The following is a 15,107-nucleotide window of genomic DNA, read 5'->3' on the forward strand; positions in this document are numbered from 1 at the left end:
CACACACACACACACAGACACACACAAATACTCTCTCCCTATCCCTCTCTCTCTGATTGCTGGATTGTGAGATGCTGGAAACCATCTTCTAAGATGTGGCAAGATGTTAATGTTCTTTCGAACTTATTTTAAGAAAGTCTATGGCAGAGGTTTTGAAACTACACACACACACACACACACACACACAATACAATGCACTAATCCCTTTCTCATTTTTTTTTCTTCCTCAGCTCAAGAATGGCAACCTGCAGTATGTCTCGGATGCTGGAGTGGGTGGGAAGGTGGAGAGGGTTGTGGGAGATGTTGTTCTCTCAGACGGTCAATGGCATACACTCCGGTTACAGAAGAATGGCTCCTCTACCACCCTCCGTATCGACGAGTCCAGTCTTCGGGTCATTCTGCACACCACCCAGGACTTCGGAGGGATGGATGTCTTGACTCTGTCTCTAGGGGGAGTCCCTTCACGGCCCAGTCTACAGAAAACTGCACCAGGTTAGACTGAGGCCTGGCCAGAGAGTCTGGGTCATTTTTTTATTTACTGTGGCCAATAACTTACTTAGACACCTGAGTGATTCTTGTATGTTACCTTTTAATACACGTTTTGTATCAACAATCCTCCAAGAGCAAGGATGATGACGCACAGTGGCTTGCTGTATTCAAATGAGTACATCAAGAAGAACATACCACAGAGAAACAAAGTGATACAAACTTAGGAAACGTACAGCAGCACATTCATAGCGCGATATTTCCTCAGACATGGTGTGGGCTTCAGGGATGAATATAAATGTTGAATAAAGGAAATCTACGGAGGTCTCCAGGAAAAAAGAAATCAACGAGAAGTGATACCATGCGGGAAAAACGTGCCGCTTTGTATTAGTTACTTTCCTGGCATCTCATGTAAACTCTGCTCTGTCCCAAACAACAACCTACTTCCTAAATAGTGCACTTTAAAGATTTATAAATGTAATTCTACTGCACCATTACATTGTGTGCCACATAGTGTAGAGGAAGATGTTTGAATTCAGCCCTAGTGGTGTGGCAGTGAAACTGCAGAGCGACGCAGGCGTATAAATCGAGCTAAAGGGTCCTTCCATTTCTGTATGAACTGAACTGATGTGAGCCGACATCTACTTCAGAAGCAGAACATGCCTAGAATGAATCCATTGTGACATGAGGCAATTTCCATAGCAACGGTGAAAACAATGTTGGACAAAGCAGTTTATAAGTGTGAGCCGAAATGAAAAATCTAGTGTTAAAATGTCAAAAAACATATAACACATAATTACATTACAAAATATATATATTTTATACTATAGTTAGATTATAAACATTCAAAAAATACTCTATAGTGTAGACAGTATAGACAATCTGTTGCAAACTCAGTAGGAAAATCGGAAAGAAATCGGTTCAGCAGGATGCATGTTTTTGAGTGTTTTAACTGAAAAACCTGCTCCTCATTGCCCCTTCCTCTCCTCGTCCTGTGAGTGTGACGTAAGTAAGTGGAAGTGTGCGATGGCAAATGTAATTCAGAATAGAAATGCAGGGTGAATGTCACCGAAATGCAAGACATACACAAAAAACAAGAGACAAACTCCAACCTGGAGCAGTGAGGTGGTCTTGCCTTTCTGCATTCTGCAGAAACCGAAAGGCACATGTCAACTTCTTTGAATTGCTATGTGAACCAGTATGGGACCCCATCGCAAACTGATGCTCTGCCATCTGAAAAAGCCTGGTTCACTTTCCACCTTTGACAATTTGATGGTTCTCTCTTGTGTTTGTGGTTTTCCACATGGTCAAGGAACACCTTCAATAAAGGGAAAGGCCGCCCTGTTCCTTCAGGTTGAAGATTCTCTCACCTAGGTGTGCCTTTATATTTTCAGAGTTCCTCAGCGTCTGGGGGGTGGGGTTGATCTGTGATAGTACAAGCATAACAGTCATTCCCCCATGAAAGTAAGTTCAAGAACAATGGAAATTCTCCAGTTAGAATTAAGATATTTTCACCTTCTCCTAATTTTAACTGCACTTGCTAACTGTGGGAAAATATCCACAGCACTGTTATTCTGCTGTCTTGTTGCACCATAGCCAAATATCAGTTAAACTCATCCAAGGTATGAGTATATCTGAGATCTCAAACATACCTGCGCCAGAACAAATGGAGAGAGAGAGAGAGAGAGCGAGAGTAAGATCACGTTCAGCCAGGCAGATTCCAGCCAACTCAGCCGTGCCTTCGCCTCTAATAAGTAGATCCAAATGCGCTCCATTTACATCTAGGATAAATTCAATAAACATCTATTTACATTGTTGTGGCAACGTCGAGATGCAACCTGATAGCTCAGTTTCTGATTAGTCACATCACTGCTTTGCCCAGATGGTCCTGAGCCCCCGTTGTCTGGAGCCAAGGATAAATTATCTGGCATGTAAACGCATGCTGTCTGCTGGACTGGACACTTTTGGAACTGGCACGCTGTCTCTCAGGCCTTGTTGGATGTAATGGGAGTTGATGGGTGGAGGTGTCTCCTGATGGGATGTGGCTGTGAGCCAGGACAATTAACCGCCCGCACAAAACGCTTACTGTTTGTATCACAGTGCTGTTTTGAACTGAACAAACTCAATTTACATTGAAAGCAATGTGTTCTTGGTTTAGTGCTTTTTTGGCTTCTCTGAATGTATGCTGTACATCCAAAAGTACACAGACACCCAGTCTAATTTGCTAATTGGTCAGCTTGTGTAATGCCTGTAGACAACATTTGACCATTAGCCCTGGATCAACTGAACACAAGCCTAAGGTCATACATTGGCCAGAGGGGAACAAATCCCCCAGGACTGGGACTAGAACAGTAGAACTGCATTGATTTCAGTGATAAAACTCCTTCCAAAACTGTTAATACCAATTTGAGTAGCATTTGTGGTCCAGAACTATTCATCCGAGACCAGTATTTGATCTCACTAATTGCTTTGTGGCTGATAGCTATCAAACCCTCACTTTCTCCTTTCTATTGCTCTCCACAGGATTTGATGGCTGCTATGGCTACATAAAGTACAACGGTGAGCTCCTCCCATTCTCCGGAGAGCACCACATTGTCTCCATCTCCAAGACAGACCAGTCTGTGAAAGTCGGCTGCCGCGGTCCTAACCTGTGTGAGAGTGGCCCTTGCTGGGACGGCCTGATGTGCGTTAACCAGTGGTACAGCTACCAGTGTGTCCCTCCGGGAGACTGCACCTCCAGCCCCTGCCAAAATGGTGGCAGCTGTGTGCCGGGCACCCATGGAGGCTTCAGCTGTGTATGTGAAGAGCTCTACACAGGGCAGGTCTGTGAAAGCCTGGTGGCATGTCTAGGAGTGACATGCCCTCAGGGCATGGTGTGCAAGAGCGGTGGAAATGGAGGTTTCACCTGCAGTCCAGCTGCAAGCACTGAGGCACTGGTTTTGCCCATCTGGGCGGTGCCAGCAATTGTAGGGGGCTGTGCCACCGTGCTTGCATTGGTGGTGCTCAGTCTCATTCTGCACAACCACTGCAAGGGCGGCAGCAAGAGCACAGTGCCAAAGGAGGAGAAGAAGCCGAAAGAGAAGAAAAAGAAAAAGAAGAAAAAGAAGGGCAGTGAAAATGTGGCGTTTGACGATCCTGACAACATCCCACCCTACGGAGATGATATGACAGTCCGGAAGCAGCCGGAAGGGAATCCCAAGCCTGACATAATTGAGCGAGAAAACCCATATCTGATCTATGATGAAACAGATATTCCTCAGGGAGAAGCAGTTCCTAGCGCTCCTTGTGCACCATGTGGTATTCCAGAAGCTGACATTGAACACTACGACATAGACAATGCCAGCAGCATTGCCCCATCCGATGCTGACATTGTCCAGCATTACAAGCAGTTCCGCAGCCACACTCCCAAGTTCAGCATCCAAAGGCATAGCCCACTGGGATATGCCCGGCAGTCACCTTTACCTCTTGGGGCATCTAGCTACACCTACCAATCCACCTATGCCCAGGGACTCCGCTCCACACCCTTAAGCCATGCTGCCTGTCCCACACCCAACCCACTCTCTCGTCACAGCCCTGCTCCCTTCACCAAACCGGCATCCTTTTACCGGAATACTCCGACACGTGAGCTGAACTTGGCGCGCCGGGAAGGAAGCCCTCTTGATTTGCACGGAGATGCCTGTCAGCAGTTCAACTATGCCACCCGGCTTGGCCGTCGCAGCAAAAGTCCTCAGACCATGATGGTAGGTCACAGCTCTCGTCCAGGAAGTCGCTTGAAGCAGCCAATAGAGCAGATTCCGCTAGAAAGTGGGCCACCTGTCGGGCTTTCCATAGAGGAAGTGGAGCGTCTCAACACACCTCGCCCCAGGAATCCTAGCATCTGCAGTGCTGATCATGGTCGCTCTTCATCGGAAGAAGATTGCCGCCGCCCACTGTCCAGGGTCCGTAACCCTGCGGACGGCATCCCAGCACCGGAATCTTCCTCTGAGAGTGACTCGCACGACTCTTTCACTTGCTCAGAAATGGAGTATGATCGGGAGAAACCTGTCACCTATGGATCCCGTGTGCCCAAGCTCTCGCAGGTCAACGAGTCAGATGCTGATGATGAAGATTATGGAGGGAGGATCAAGCAGAGGCGGTACTCCAGCCGACGAGCGGAGGGTGGTACCTCTGGAGGAGGCCACGCCCCTCTCGTGGAGCACCAGCATCACACGCTGCCCCACAAGCTGGGCCAAGGGGCAGGTAACTTCAACTGGGACAGCCTGCTGAACTGGGGCCCAGGATTCACCCACTACGTGGATGTTTTCAAAGACTTGGCCCTACTCCCAGAAAACTCTACTGCTGCTAATAAGGACATAGAGATGAATAGTGGGGACGGATCGGTCACCATCATTGCAGAAGGAGAGGCCGAGCAGTATGTATGAGACTGTGCCTCTTTCTGTGCTCCCTCACCAGCCGAGGCAGGTTGGAAAATAGGCAGAGAGGAGACGAGTGTTAGCAATAATAAATGTGTCAGTCCTTTACCTGTTTTCTGTTCTTTTCGTAACAAGACGAGCTTAAATGCAGTAAGGCAGAGCGATATACCTGTGACGATTCTCCTATCTCCCGACCTGTTCTGTAGACTTGCGAAGCGTCCTGGAGATCCATCCGTTCATTGCACTTCCTAAAGTAGATGTTAATAGTCTTGATGACATAGATATCTATCTATAAAGTCTTCCACAGTGACTCATAGCCTTCCATTTGCCTTTTTCCATGTAGCACAAAGCCAGGGGGGATGTGTGGTTGTTTGGAAAGCATGGCCATGTGAACTTAATCAGACTAAGATCTCCTCATGCTCTGAGTTTAACAGCTCTGTCTGACTTGCACTGGGTGTGGTCAGATGGGAGATAATGCTAATGTTGTCATGGCACTATGAGCGATAGCTGTAGGCCTGGCCTTTATTTTCTATAAGAGTCTGTCTGTATAGGTGTGTAGTGTGTTTGTACCTGCAGCCATCTTCCAGGACCATCTACATGACCATGGTCAGAGCTTTCTTGCTGCCCTCCTCTATTTCCCTCTCCATCTTGAAATACCTGGCTGGAATACTATCCCAACAAAAGCTGATCCTACACATATTTAAGAACCTTTCTGTCAGAGGAGATGAGCTGTCTGGGACTCGTTGCTTTCGAGGAGTACAGATATAAAGGTACAAGGTCAAGCAACTTCATGATGACCCAGTCTGTTTCGAGCCACTGCTAGTGACCTTTGACGCCAACCCTCTAATCTCTGAAAGACGATGAACTCATGTACATTTTGTATCAATGAAGGAAACCTTGGAATTCAGTGTTCTCTGTTGTTACATGTTTTTTTTTTTTGTTTGTTTTTTTTTTTGATGTTGGTTTTTTTTTTTGTCTTATTTTGTTGTTGTAATGTACTGTTTCTACTTTTTTACTGTTTATTAACTTAAAGTACTTAAGCAGTGTTTTTTATGGATATTTTTTCATATGCTGGAAAATTATGCTCTTACTTTCAGTGGAAGTAAGATTGAAGTACTTATTTTTTACATTTGTTACTTATGTAACATCAGTATTTTCCACTTTTTGATAAAACTATAACATACTGTATGCTTTATACGTGTAAGAGCCAATAACAGAATAAAAAAAAATATTTATTTAAAAGATGCAATTTCTAATGTAATAGTGTTTAATGAAATCAAAATATAAATATTGAATGGACTGTTTTCCTAAAGTGGCAGCTGGTTAAACGTGGCACAGAAAACCCTGGCAGGTGGTTAGACGTTGAGTCGTCTCTGTGGTCACTCTGGGGAGAGGGTTAAATAAAACTTTGGATGAACTGAATACGGGGCTTCAAAGAGCCATTAAAAGTCTAGGAGACGTGGAGGTGAGGCATTCATGAGCCAGAGAAAGCAAAAACATCTGTATTTTACTATGCCTTTGACTATACTGTACGTGATACTGGTAAAGGCAATAAAATCAGTCTTGAGAGAGAGAAAGAAAGAGAGAGAGAAAATTAAAGAGAGAAGTGGATCTTGACTGACTGACCTTGGCGTCCATGTACACTGTATGAGCACCTGCTGATTTAACCTTTGCTCTGAAATTAAGGTGAGTATCAGACAAACTGTCCCTCAGTTGCCGCAGTAAATCTTCTGGGAAGGTTTGGGTTTGTGCCGTCAGAGCATTTCTCTGAGAATTTGCTTGCAATCACTTATAAGACAGTTATGGTAATTGTTGATTACTTCTAGACCTCAAACACCAATGCATCTCATTGCAAAGGCACTAAATGAAGGTTCATGACTGTAGAGAACACAGAAAAGCAATACCTGTCTGTAGGAAATCATTGTTGACAGAATGGGCTGCTCTGGAGCAAACACAGATGTAAGCTCACTGTGCCCAGTGAAACTCCACTGCACACCTTTGGGATGAGTTAAAGTGGTGTTTGTGATCAGAACTAATCATCCAACATCAGGGCCTGACATCAGTGATGATACTGTGGTTGAATGCTATAAAATCCTCACAGAAATTTTCCAATACACTAGAGCTTTCTATAAATAAATAAATCTAAATCATTGCAGCAATGAACGCATTGTTCATTAAATAATTATACTTTTAATTTCTGTGAGAGAGAGAGAGAGAGAGAGAGAGAGAGAGAGGGAGGAGGAGGAGTCCCTCCTGCAGAAAGAAATGTTGACCAAATGTCTTGAGATGTTTAGATCTGACTTTGAATGTTGCTGAGACTGCAGCAAATTCTAACTTCCCAATATAAAGGCGAGAGAGAGAGAAAGAGAGAGCGAATTCAGGAAGATGAGAGTGAGAAGAGAGACAGATGGAGCAAGTGTGGATGCAGATGGTTTAGAGTCTAAAGTAAATCGCTGACAGCTGGGGTGATGCCACACTCTGGTTTCTGATAAACACACACACACACGCACAAAGTAAACACTGCCTTTTACAAAGTCATGTAAACTATGCAGTGTGTAGTGGGGTGATGAAGTGATCATTCCTGTGTGTGTCGTCACGTGTGTGTGTGTGTGAGTGTGTGTACAGGTGTAAATTATATTTTATTATTATTATAGTGCCAGTTATCAAAATTATATATAATGAATATAATATACTATAGTATACTGATCTCTCCCAACTGCTATATTTTAGTGCTATAAGGCTCGGTGCAGCTTTGGAGCAACACAGCACTTAGCGCTTTAACTGCCGACATAATGTTTGAAAACATTATGGGGTGCCAGTCCATCACAAGGCATCACACAATCACCCAGTCACTCACACTCTCACACTCGTGGACAGACTTGCACAGTTAATTTACTTACCAACAAATGGGAAAACACGCCAAACCCCTCACAGAGTGTAACCTGAAGTTTGGATTGAACCCAGAACCCCAGGAGTTGTGTGGCAGTACCTGACATGCTATATCTATATATCTGTATATAATCAAAGACTATATCTAGACTTCAATTTGGCTCTGCATTTTTACAGAGCGCTCATTGTCCAGAGAGTGTCTGAACTGATATCTCTGCCATGAACTGGAAGGCTGTTTGGGATCTCAAACCAATCGTCTAACATCAGCACTAAAGTTCTTGAGGCTGAATCCAACCAGATCTTAACAGCAGTGTCACATGATCGATCTAGTACAGGCACTTCCTTGTAGATTCTTGCAGATACTTCTACTGCAGGAAAGTAGGGACAAATTCTTTACTGAGGTCTTTGATTTCACAAGAAGCATTGGTCACATTAGTTATTGGGTGCCTAAAAACATTTGGCCTATGGTTTTCAAACAAGGAGCAGGTGCTTGGAGTGCGTTCCCGAGCAGTGCTACAGCAGGCGCACAATCCAGAGAACACTCATTAGTGTTTGACTGTATTTCAAGCATAAATGCGAAACAGCGTCCGCAGATTTTCAGCAAGAGTCCTGAGAGATGGAAGTCCTGGACATCTGTGGTGAAGCTGTGAGTGTGTGTTTGGCGTGTGTTACTACATATTGATACTGTGTGTGTCTGAGAAATGCCTTTCGACACACTCCCAAACACGGCACGGACGAGCGTGGGAAGTTTCCCAAAGCCACATGCGCTTGCCACTGTGCTAATATTTTGAACTGGAGCACCTTAAACAGCAATGGTGCCTCCCACTGAACTGTAGCTGCCACCTTAAATTAATGCCATTTTTCTTTTTATCACAAATCAGTGAACCCAGACAGGGTGATATCACTGTGTTTCTACATTAATTGTCCATTTTATTTACCCCACTGACCATGTAAGGTGCATTGTGTATTTTTACAGTTACAGACTGTAGTTCACCTGTTGCTCTGCATACTTGTTAAGCCATCTTTTATCCAGTGCTCATTACAGTGCTCAGAGCAGTGCTCAGCATTACAGTGTTCAGAGCAGGTATGTTTGGGTAGTGGATCATTTTCAGCAATGCAGAGACACTGACTGGTGGTGGTGTGTTAGTGTGTGTTGAGTTTTTAAATTCTTCAGTGTCACAGCTGGACTGAGAAGTCCACCACTCAAATCATACCTGCTCTGTTGGTGTTCCCTGGGGGTGGTGACCATTGAAGAACAGGGAGAAAAGGGGGTAACAAAGTGTGGCGAGCAACAGATGCACTAGAGTAATTTTAGAACTTAATTATTTCACAAAGAGCATCTTCAAAGCCTGGAAGGGCCTGAGGGCTCTCCTCCGATAAAAACGCTGACCAAGCCAAGGGATTTTAAAAGCAGGTTTATTATTGGAACATGGATGGCATGAGCCAAAGTCACAAAGCCTGCACAACTGGACAGTGTCACAATAGCATTTAAATAAATAGGAAGACATCAGCGAGCCGTCATCTCTCGCAGTGGTAAAACACTGAATGAACACCTTTCACTTTCTAAACTCCTTTAGGGAACACTACGTATCTATTGATATGCATTATATTTGCAAATATTCTATACTTAAAGGGAATACCTACAATTGTGGGGAAAGGCAATTCTAAGCTCCTCGTTTTTAATGTGGAACAGTGTGTTTGAGAGGGAAAAAAGGACAGTTGTTTGTTCATGGATGAAGATGAACTCGTCTGTAAGTTTTTACTCACTGCTTGAATTACCACAGAAACTCATTTGTAACTTGAGTTGTTTAGTTTTGTAGCACTTTCAGTAATGCTGTTAGCTGTCTCGATTACATTCATGTACTATGCCTTTAACTCTTTGTCTTCTTTCTAGGTGACAGCACTGACCCTGTTCTGGCGGTGTCTGAGCTCTCTGTAACCTATGTGTACTCACTGGAATAAAAATTTATTATGAACATGACTGAGCATATTTGTAAATCTGGAAAAGAGCATCTGCTAAAGGCCTTTAATGTTAATGTAAATAACCATCTTCAATGAGGATGTGATCAGATTTTCTATCAATTCACAAAGGCATTATTTCCATTGTAGGGTCGAATGGCTCTTAAGGCGGTTCCGTACCCTTCTGTGCTGTTGCAGACCTGTTGGACCGGTTACTGTTTCTTTTTCCATTGCGTTTCTAAATCAGGAGCAGTAAGAGCAGGGCGTCTTGTAACAATTACATGAGTTAGCATGCTACATAAATGGAGAACTATGAACATTTTTAGCATTGTTTTTCATACTTTTTTGTGTGCAAAGCAGCAGACTAATATTACACTCCATGAGTACAGTCCAACAGGAGGACTTGTGATCAAGGTGTGTTACAGCTATTAATGCATTGTAAAATACACAATTTGAAGTATAGGGAGAGATTTTAGTTTTTACTCAACTGAAAAAGTGTTGAATTGTAAAATAACTTCAAGTTTGAGCAGCAAAAGAGCTTAAAGTGACAATCTGCAGATCCCTACATCACTTAAGCCCTTCCCAGAGCCAAACAGTCCTCAGCTACATAGAAGAGTCAGAACTAAAACAGTGAGAATTGACTCCCTTGTTGATGTGCTCTGATTTACAGAGATGTGGAAAGAGTGATTCAGTCCGACGAGTCAACCCTCACCTTATTCACTACATGTGTTTGTGGTGTACACCAGGACAACAGGCCTTGTATTTGACCTGTACTGTGATAGGTTCTGTTATGTTTGTGATCAGTTGAGGAAAATAATCCAGGCTGGCCTCAAAGTGATGTTGAACCTATTTTTTTTTTTGTATTCAAAATACAATGTGCATTCCTAAAATGTGTACTAGTGTATTTTTGTAATTTTTGTAGATTCACATGAATATCTGACAACCCAACATGAAGGTCTTAAAACGTCCCCAAACCCAAATTTAATCTTTAACTGTAAACCTAACCAAAAGGTTGGAAATTGCAGCATTTTTTGCTTGTTTAATACTACTGCTAAAAACTAAACATAAGCCTAACACTAACCCTAAACTTAACTCTACCCTAAACCTAAGCCAACTCAAACCTTAACTTTACAGTAGCTCCAAAAGGTAAGAAACTTACCTTAACATTGTAACATTATCACTAACATAAAACACCACTGTGTTTGTAGTTCTTCTTTAGATACATTACAGTAGTTTTGAATGTATTTAGTGAAACAGCGCCACCAGTGGATGGGAGCTCACTTAGTAAAAGTAGCATACCTATGAACAATGGTGTAGCAAAATATACAAATGTTATGAATATCTAAAGTGATCTTTATAGTAAAAATATATATATATATATATATATATATATATATATAATTTTAGATATCTTTTTGTGTTTCCTCCATTACATTTTAGTGCTTTCAGGAGAAGTTAATGTCTGTCTGTTTTGTGGATTCAGCTCTTGAACCGTGTTGGTGCTACACACCTCTCGCTGTGTAGCTTTAGCATTTTATTTCAGCCCAAAGAGTGTTGAGGGAGGTCACCAAGCCTGGTCCCGAAGGCCACGCCACTGTTTAGTGTTGTCCCTGCTCTAATAACTCAGTTCATTTGTACTGTATTTTATTACCAAAGCCTTTGTCACATACCAGCTGCACAGAAATCCAGGTCAGGACCCCTAATGAGCACTGCCTCAGGCAACAGAGGCAGGAAAAACTCCCTGACTCCACTAATGAAGTGCTTTCTAATTACCTCCTGAGCTGAATCAGATGTGTTAGAGCAAGAAGAATGGTGCAGTTTTGCTTTTTAAGGCCGTGGCCCTCTAGGTTTGGAGATAAACAACATTACTGTTGGCTGCCACATGCTACAGTGCTATGACGGTAGTAACAATCCATCACCCCTTTGGGTTCCCTGGATACGATTAAACAGTGGCACTTTCTGAAACTACTAAAAGGATCATAATAAAAGTTATAATTCCGATTCACTTACAAATTCAGAACTTCAGTCTGCAGTCCGTAGAATGATTAGCAAGTGTTGTAAAAAACTAAAATAGAAGAGATGTGACTCTAACTCTGTTCTCAATGTGAATTCGGTCATATTTGAATACAAGACCTTTCCCAGGATTCATCCAGTAGGTACAAAATATAGATCACACACATATAGTGTGTATGAAATATATTTTGCTCATTGTAGGCCCAACCCAGCATAAAAAAAAACAGGCTTAAACATGCCCTGAATCCTAACCCTAAGACTAACCTTAACCTCTAACCCTAACACTGAAGTGAATCATAATATGGAAATGTTAACTTTATATCATTTTCTTTGGTTTTATTTTCTCATTGTCAACAATCAGTGTGTCATACACTACTGGGTAAAGGTCAATATAATTATATATAAATAATATAAATATAATATACTTCTAAATAAGTGTGGTGCATGTATAAAAGTATATATAATAAAAATGTGAAGAACAAAGTGTGTTTCCACATGTTCTTCTTGATCATATGGATTTGTTTAATCAAGAGCACACTTTATTTAACATAATGAATTATTTATTAACGGCTAAAACCAGGGATTGAATAATAACCTCAAATAATGCTGGACTGAAATGAATGTGGAAAAGGTTAAACCAACACTTTCACAGACACACAATATCACACTCACTGGAATAATGGGATGCGTTTTTAATTCTAATATTAGGTCTATGTTTATTTTGTTTGTTTGTGTGTTTTTTTGTTTGATTGTTTTAAGTAAATTAACACTTACTGCTGAGATAAATAGCTTTTTAAATCTCATGTTCTCTGGTGCCTAAATCTTATGTGTCAAATCTGAGTGAGTGAGTGACAAATCTCACATCTCTAAAGTACATTTTGCAAGTATCTGTTCTGCCGATTCATTGTTTTCTATTGAAAAGTTAATGATATCTGGCGTTTTAAAATTATATTCCACTAAACAAGGAATGGTAAATCTTTCATCTCTGTCAGAGCCCTTTTCTTCACTTAGTGAAGATATGTTTACAAATAAGTGACAAGATAAAACATGAAATTTGTTATGTTCTTTGTGCAGTTTCCAGTGTACAGTAACACAGATGTTAAAGATATTTTGGATTTTCTTTTGGAAGCGAGGTTTGGCATTCATTAAAAATGAACCCGTTGTTTATACAGTTTGTGCTTTCTGAAGAGTCATTAAGAAAACGCAGTTAAAGGCAACACTGACGATTCTGGAAAACTACTGTTCTCACAGTTAACCCATCTCCCTCCAACATTGGTGTTCATTCAGAAGCCTTTTTTTTCTTTTAAGGTGGAATGGTGTGTTTGAGTAAGAAGTGATTGTATCTTCTTGGTGGCTGAAGTTAACTGGTTTATAAGATTTTACTTCTCTGTTTGAATTACCACAGAAACTCATTTGTAACTTGAGCTGTTTATTTTTGTAGCTTGTATCTTTTACAGCAGGAGTAAATCAGAGTTATGTTCACACCTAATAGAGGAACATCCTCATCTCTTTTCATGCTTTTCCACATTCAGAGTCTCTCTTCCATCCAATTGCCTTCAGATGGTGTTCCTGTGCTGTGGCTCAGAGGGAGAGTGAGAGAGAGAAAAAATGATAAACTATTACTGACTTAGCATGTTGTGCAAACTTTTGCTCACTGTACAATTATTTGGATTATTTAATAAACACAATGAAATGTAAAGTAACTGCATTGATCTCTTCAGGAAAATCATCAGAAACAATATAATGACACGTATGGGGCAAACAATCATACACCTGGACGTTTTATACAACAAATGTTGTGTGTGTGGTTGTGTGTTTGTGTGTATGTGTTGGTAGTTTGAGAGAAAGGAGGAAGCACATAGGCCCATCTGGATTTGATTGTGAGGGAATGAAGCGCTGTCTCAGCATTCCCGAGACTCTCACTTCGCCACTGCTGACTACAGAGGCCTAGAGCTGCATATATATGTGTGTGTATGTGTGTATGTGTGTGTGTGTGTGTGTGTGTGTGTGTCAAACCACTAACCTTCATTTCGATCTGTGAGAGGTAAAATGGTGCTGTCACTGCTCTGGTATGTATGAGGCATTAGACTCAAGGAGAAAATAAAACTACAACTGTGTTTAACTCACACTAATTTGCAGCAGTATAACTGCAACTAATTTGATCACATGTGTCACATCTTTGAACTTTGACCCTGAAGTGTTGCATGTGCCAAGTCTGCCAGAAATTACAGGATAATAAAATATAATGAAGACATTACAGAGGATCTACAATCTCCAGTTTTAAGTCTACAGTCTCATTACTTTATCTTGTTAAATTCCATTTGTTGACTGTTTGTCTTGGGCAGATCATCACTTGTATCTCCAAAAATTAAATATGACACAAAAACAAAGACCTGTTTAAATGTCAATGTGAGAAGTCCATTTATTCGTTCATTCATTTAATTAGTTTATAGATTGTGATTTCTACGTTAGCCATGAGAATGAGTGGGAGAATGTCTGTGTATTTCTATTACAGTTATATGCTAACAAAGTACACTTTAAATGTGAGGAAAGGTTAACAATCGTATTATGTGTGTGCGTATTTTATAAAAAAATATTTTTATAAAATCCAGAAGAATTTTATATTTCATCACAATTTGTTGATCTCCAGTCGATTTGCTCTGGAGATTGGTCTAACGTGTTTACGAAGCCCCAGTGCCTTTAAATTAGCGGATTAGCAAAACAAACTGTCTAGGTCATGTATGCTAGGCTCTCTCTCTCTCTCTCTCTCTCTCTCTCTCTCTCTCTCTCTCTCTCTCTCTCTCTCTCTCTGCTCATGGCAGAGGCATCTGGAGTGTTTTTATACAAAAGAGGACTCTAAATGTTGAGAAGTCTGAACCAAAATGAGGTTATTGCTCTATTCCTGCTCCATAGATGGGTTTTATTTACTTATTTTTGCTGATTTGGATCACTTAAGGTGGAAACAACTCCAAATTCAGGAGACAGCTATCTGCATAACAGAAAGTGTTACAACTCCACTTACAAATGACTTTCTGTGGTAAATCAAGCAGTGAATAAAAACGTACAGATTAGTTACACTTCAGCCACATACAAACAACAGTTGTTATTTTTTTCCCCCTCAAACACACTGGTCCACCATAAAAGAAGCTTAGATTTTGAATGTCAACATCCAGTGAGAACTGTGATTACCCACAATCATAGATGTTCCATTTAAATCTTATTTGTGCAACAAATATATCACACTGTCGAATGGCTCAAAGTTTTATGTGGCTGATATTAGAACCTGATGGACTGCTGATGGTTGGCCTTGCATTCTCATGTGTGATCCCACAGTTTTGGAAGAGTTCT

At 41.4% G+C, this 15,107-nt stretch overlaps 1 protein-coding gene across 1 annotated transcript in view; it reads left to right on the forward strand.

Moving 5' to 3' along the window:
• Positions 1-5,855, forward strand: part of fat4 (FAT atypical cadherin 4) — a 118,880-nt gene extending 113,025 nt beyond the window's left edge. The window contains exons 16-17 of the mRNA XM_066641633.1: positions 231-492; positions 3,010-5,855. Coding sequence (XP_066497730.1) covers positions 231-492; positions 3,010-4,907 — 2,160 coding nt within the window. The 3' untranslated portion in view covers positions 4,908-5,855. The remainder of the gene's footprint in view (positions 1-230; positions 493-3,009) is intronic.
• Positions 5,856-15,107: the final 9,252 nt, after the last annotated feature.

This window comes from Hoplias malabaricus, chromosome 13 (genome assembly GCF_029633855.1).
Source record: "Hoplias malabaricus isolate fHopMal1 chromosome 13, fHopMal1.hap1, whole genome shotgun sequence".
Taxonomy (NCBI): domain Eukaryota; kingdom Metazoa; phylum Chordata; class Actinopteri; order Characiformes; family Erythrinidae; genus Hoplias; species Hoplias malabaricus.